Consider the following 5996-nt stretch of genomic DNA (forward strand, 5'->3'; position numbering starts at 1 on the left):
CCCGAACAATTCATTTTCTTGTTATTTCAAATGCTTCGCAACCGTATAAGAAGCCGAAAAATTTATTTTACCAAATTGCTTGTAACATCCTCAGGATGTTTTGATTAATTTTGACGTAAGGGGTATAGTGATTCCATCTGAGAGTTAATTCCCTTTAAGCATTTCGAATAAGTGATACGCATTAGTCACTGGAAAATCCTAAGTGATAGAGATCTAGGGTCTTTTGATATTAGAGGTCCGTGATCCATAGGAAAGAAAATGAGGTCAAGGTCAAAGTTATGTTCAAAATTTTGATTTTTGCTTGTTATCACTTATTTTTAGAAATCTTATACGATATCGACAATTTTTTTGACAAAATTGTTAAAAGTTCCGACATGTCATTACACTTAAATTTCAAGTGAAAGTGAACGTAGGCATTTAAGTTTTCGTCTTTTTTTTATATCTAATAGTAATTGTATGGCAATATAACTCATTAAAAGCATATAGTAGAAACCTGGTGTCTTTTGATTTAAGTCCTTTGTGCCATGACCTTGAAATAAATGGTCAGGGATCAAAGGTTGATTTGACGTTCTAGATTTTGACCTTTGTTTTAACTTTAAATTTATTCATGATAAAACTATGGGACGTTGTACATTGAACTGCAAGCCATATAACATTGAAAAAATCAATCGGAAATTACATTTTGTTAACCGGAAGGAGCTATTTTTGTACTTTTTGTTAATTTAAAAGTGCATAGAAAAATAAATATTTGAAATCAGTGTCAAGTAAACTTTTAGCTAATATTGGAAGTAACAAATTATCCTCCTAATAATAATATATTTTTAAAATCAACGTACAATAAGTTATCATTTGGCACTGAAAATAATATTTCTATCCGATTTTTAATATTTTTCACACCAAGAATTGTGTATCATATCGGATGGACAGAAAATCAATTGTTCATATAAAAAAGAAGATGTGGTGTGATTGCCAATGAGAGAACTCTTCACAAGAGACCAAACGGACACAGAAATAAACAATCATAGGTAATCGTACGGACTACAACAATGAGCAAAGCCCATATCGCATAGTCAGCTATGAAAGGCCCCGAAATAATAATGTAAAACAATTCAAACAAGAAAACTTACGACCTTATTTATAAATGTTCTCTGAAATTTTATTTTTTCATTTTTGTTTGTTCTTCCCCCTAAAAGAGGGACGAAAGATACCAGAGGGACAGTCAATCTCATAAATAAAAAATAAAGAGACACAGCCTGGCTTAAATGAAAAAGACAAACAGACAAACAATAGAACACATGACACAACATAGAAAACTAAAGAATAAGCCTAATTGTTTTCATTCACTTTTTTGTTGTTTTGCAAGATGTCGCTTAGATATTTGCAATAAGATATCAAACAGTTCATACGCCTTTAAAATTGAAATAACTTAACTGGACACTTTCTTATGTTAAAGAGGAGCAAAAGATACCAGAGGGACAGTCAAACTGAAAATAAACTTACAATACCATGGCTAAAAATGAAAAGGCAAACAAGCAATTAATAGTACACAAGACAGAGCATAAATAACTAAATACTAAGCTTCGGAAGGGTAGGCAGATCCTGCTCCACATGTGACACCTGTCGTGTTGTTCATGTTATTACGAATCCGGTAAATAGTCTATTTCGGTATGTTAAATTCATGAAAAGGGAAGGGGGTTATAGTTACGACGTAATGAACATATCATATAACAACGGTTATTCGATAACGGTCAACCAACTCATTATGGCGTCCGTAAAATTTACCAAGGGAAGATTACAACGTCACCATTTGGAACTGATTAAAGTATAATTAATCAGTGTTCACCCCATATTTTCCATTTATCGAAATATCTGTCCAATCTGTATAATAGGATGACCCTGTTATAACAAAAACATATTAGTGACGATCGACAAGTCAAATCTAAAAAAAACATAGAAGGAAAGATTTGAGGAAATTGTACAATCAATGAAATGCGAATATGATTAGCACATTTCTTTTATTAGTATGTGCACCATGACACAACTAGGATCAACGAGTCGTCTAGTATGTGTGAATGTCTATACATGTACCCTGCGAAGTAGCTTTGATACTCTTGGTTTCAGAATGATGAGATAAGTAAATTCTTGAAACTTGTACAGATGAACACGTAGTCGTGGTCTCATTAACTTCTATCGTTACATTTTTGTTACATAGGAATTTATTGCCTTATCGGATTGTTTTAACAAACAAGATATTATCGCATTTTGGTTTAAGATAATAATGTACTTTGAAAGATGGACTACAGATAAGGTCTAAATATATCATCTAGTTGCCGTTATGAAATATTTGTTATACAGATGACGTCGGTATAAATGTTTCTTATCGTCTTAAAAGTTTATTCTAACCGTTGCTTGATCTGATATTTATGGATCACTTGTCATGAAAAAAATCCCCGGTTATTTTATCAGATGTCAGAATCAATAAAGTAGCTTTATTTTGTGTTTGAAATGATTGTTGGGTGTATATACATTCATTTACATATTTCGTGACTTAAGGTGGTACCTAACACTACAGGGAGATAACTCTGTAAAATCAGCTTAACGTTTTGATTACGTTGTGTTGTTAAGGGAATATTAAGTTCTCTCAATGATCAAAATTAGTGTTTGTCAAATTGCTATATAACCAGCCTAATATTTCTGACAAAATGGTTGGTTCAAATCTTTTTTATTTTTTTATTTTTGTCAAAGGGTGAAAGTAAATACTTTGTCAAAATGTTATGAAAATTAAACGAGCCAAATTAATTTTAGTGAAAGTGTTGGGTACCACCTTAATATTAACGACTTTTTTAAAAGCTGTCGTCTTTTACTTTTAACTTTCGTACACGTCAAGATTTTGAGTTTAACATCGCAAAAAACATTGTATAAGGACTTCAAAAGGTGCAGATGGATATCTACTGAAAACAGCAAATGTACGACACGCAAGAGTCCCAACGTAACATGTACAACATCAGGAGTCGTTGGGCTCTTCTTGCAAAGTGGGAAGAAATGCCACTTCTCGTCAAGATGATGAAATGTTGTTAATCGACGGTACAGAAGATGATATCAGACAGAGCTGGTCTGACATAGATACTTGTTTACAAAAACGAAAACGGGACGATTCCTTACCAAACAGAAAAGGTAAAATTAATCACAAAAAAAGTTGTTAATCATACTTCTAGCAGTTCCTATGAAAATACTAGTAGCAGGGAATCTTCGAGTTACTCTGAATCAGAGAGTTCAGAAGGCAACGAAACGTTTGACCAAGAACCTTCTTTGTCTAAAGATCAAAAGGAAAAAGTACCCTCCCATGTTACAAAATATATAGAGAAGTATGCTCTTAGAGGTATAAGTAAAAAGACGAGACAAGATATGTCTTTGAATTGACCTATTCCTTCTTTTAAAAGAATTAAAGGCTCTTGAAACAGAAAGATGTTTTAAGCAAAATTGTTTTTTTCAAGATAAAAAGTGGAATGCTCTAGAGAGAAGTAAAATCAATACACAGCTACACATTCTTGATGGTATTTGTCCTTTGTCCCTTTTATGTTCTGAAGCACATAGAATTAAAAAAGATAATCAAGGTATAGATCTTACTGATGTTATTTAATTAACACAGAGGGCTATTGTGCTAGCAGATAATGCTCACTATATTTATTATACTTACTGGAGAAAGGCATTGTCATTTAGAAAAAAGGCAACAGTAGTACACCGATGTTAAAAATTCATAAATCGATAGAGGAAAAACAAATCCGGGTTACAACTGAAACTGGGGGAAAAGTATCAAATATAAGAGAACTACGACACAACAGAGACACAACACCGAAACGTAACACACACAGAAACGAACTATAATGTAACAATGTCCATTTTCTTGTCTTGGTACAAGGCATTTTATGAAAAAATGGTGGGTTGAACAATGCCAGATAGTCTAGATTTTTTAAATGGGAACGATAGGCAAGAAAGCTTTGGCAAAATCTAAGTGTCAACTTTTTCGTAATAAATTTCTACAGTCTTTGGCTAAATGAAACAAAGAACAGAATAACTTTTTTTTAGCAGGGGCCCACAAACAACCTGCAGTCTGTAGGCAGCAGACAACCTCTCCATCCACGAGTTTCAGGGAAGAAACCTTGGCAGGGAAACCAGTAACAGAACAGACAGGAGAACAGTCATGGTCAACGCCAGAATCAGCGACAGAACCAGACCCAGAACAAATTCCAGAACAAACCTCAGAACAACAAAGGGTTGAAGAAATCCACAAACCGATAACGGGTAGGTCAAGAGAAGTCTTTAAGTCATATACATAACCTTTTTCATTCACCAATGAATTGCATTATCAATTAAAATTATATCCCTGTAGGGAGAGGGTAAGTCGTTTCCGACAGAATTGGAACTCAATAACAAAAGGTCCATGGATTTTCCAGTGTGAAAAAGGAATAAAATTAGATTTCTTATCACACCATACCAAAATCAAATACCAAATCAAGCCTTTTTTTAATTAAGAGAATCAGGAATTGATAAACAAAGAATTACAGACCTTTTCAACAAGAAATCCATAACACAGTTTTCCCTTGCAAATAAACTCATCATCGATGAGTTTCATTAGCAACATTTTTCTGTTACCAAAGATGGGAGGGGTGAAAGACCTGTTATAAATCTAAAAGTCATAAATTTTTTTTACGTTACGAACATTTGAAAATGGAGAGAATTCATTTGTTGAAAGATCGTCTTTTGAAGAACGATTGGATGGTAAAAATAGACCTAACGGATGCTTATTTGACTTTGCAAATAGGAAATGAACATATAAAATACCTTAGAATTTCTTGGCAGGGAAAAGTAATGGAATTCAGGTCTCTCCCATGTTGGATTGCAGTAGCCCTAATGATATTCACAAAACTGATGAAGGTTCCCATGACTTTATTGAGATGTTTGGATGTACGTCTGATAGTTTACCTAGACGATATTCTAATGATGAATCAATCAAATCAGGAAATTTTGTCAGATCTCTCAACAGTTTTGTCAATATTAAGGGGCTTTGGTTTTCTGATCAATGCAAACAAATCCGTAAAGGAACCTTTACAAACAATGGAGTTTCTGAGTTATACAGTAAACTCAAAGTTGTTGACTTTGTCCCTCCCGAAGGAGAAGGCAGAGAACATAAAGAACAGTTCCAAATTAATGCTAGAGCACAAGAAAGTGTCAGCAAGAGATTTAGCTCAGTTGATAGGTCAGTTCGGGATCCTCTGCATTATCGCAGTTTACAAATATTGAAAACAAAAGCATTGGGGTCTGCATTTGGGGGCCCATCACCAAATCCAGTTAAACGTGGCTGTTCAGAACGAGTTGCATTGGTGGGTAACCAAACATGGGTCTTGGAACGGGAAAGCGTTACTAAGACCAGAACCCCAATTAACCATTCAGTCGGATGCAAGTCTATCGGGATGGAGACCAACATGTCAGCAGATAGGTATAGGTGGGCTCTGGTTAGACGAAGAAAAACCCCTCCATATAAATCAGCTCGAGCTAAAAGCAGCTATGTTCGCGGTCAGTCTTTTGCAAACAAATCTGCAAAACAAGCATATCCTTTTACAAATTGACAACACGACAGCAATTGTATATGTAAACAAAATGAGGAGTCCGGTGTCACAATAAAAACACCTTGGGAATCAGTTTTGGGATGGGCGTCTTCAAAGGCAATTAACAATAACTGCGGATTAAGCAATGTTATAGCAAACTGGGAAAGCAGGCATTATGTTGATTTCAGCAATTTGCGGTTAAGTCCAAAACTTGTCAAAAGTCTTATGAAACGCATAGGCCTATGCAATGTAGATCTGTTTGCAGACAAGTCAAATACTCATTTGTATCAATATTTCAGCTGGAAGCCTGATCTCCAAGCGAAAGCTGTAGACGCCTTCTCTAATCCTCGAGAGAAATTAAGGGATATACTTTTCCCCCGTTCTGTCTAA

The 5996-nt window shown here is 34.6% G+C and overlaps 1 protein-coding gene across 1 annotated transcript; it reads left to right on the forward strand.

Annotated features, from left to right (window-relative positions):
• The first annotated feature begins 530 nt into the window (after positions 1 to 530).
• Positions 531 to 4337, forward strand: LOC143048768 (uncharacterized). Its single transcript, XM_076222641.1, has 2 exons — positions 531 to 3174; positions 4087 to 4337. The coding sequence occupies exons 1-2, from the start codon at positions 3069 to 3071 to the stop codon at positions 4335 to 4337; spliced, it is 357 nt and encodes a 118-aa protein (XP_076078756.1). The 5' UTR covers positions 531 to 3068.
• The last annotated feature ends 1659 nt before the right edge of the window (positions 4338 to 5996 follow it).

This window comes from Mytilus galloprovincialis, chromosome 10, assembly GCF_965363235.1.
Source record: "Mytilus galloprovincialis chromosome 10, xbMytGall1.hap1.1, whole genome shotgun sequence".
Taxonomy (NCBI): domain Eukaryota; kingdom Metazoa; phylum Mollusca; class Bivalvia; order Mytilida; family Mytilidae; genus Mytilus; species Mytilus galloprovincialis.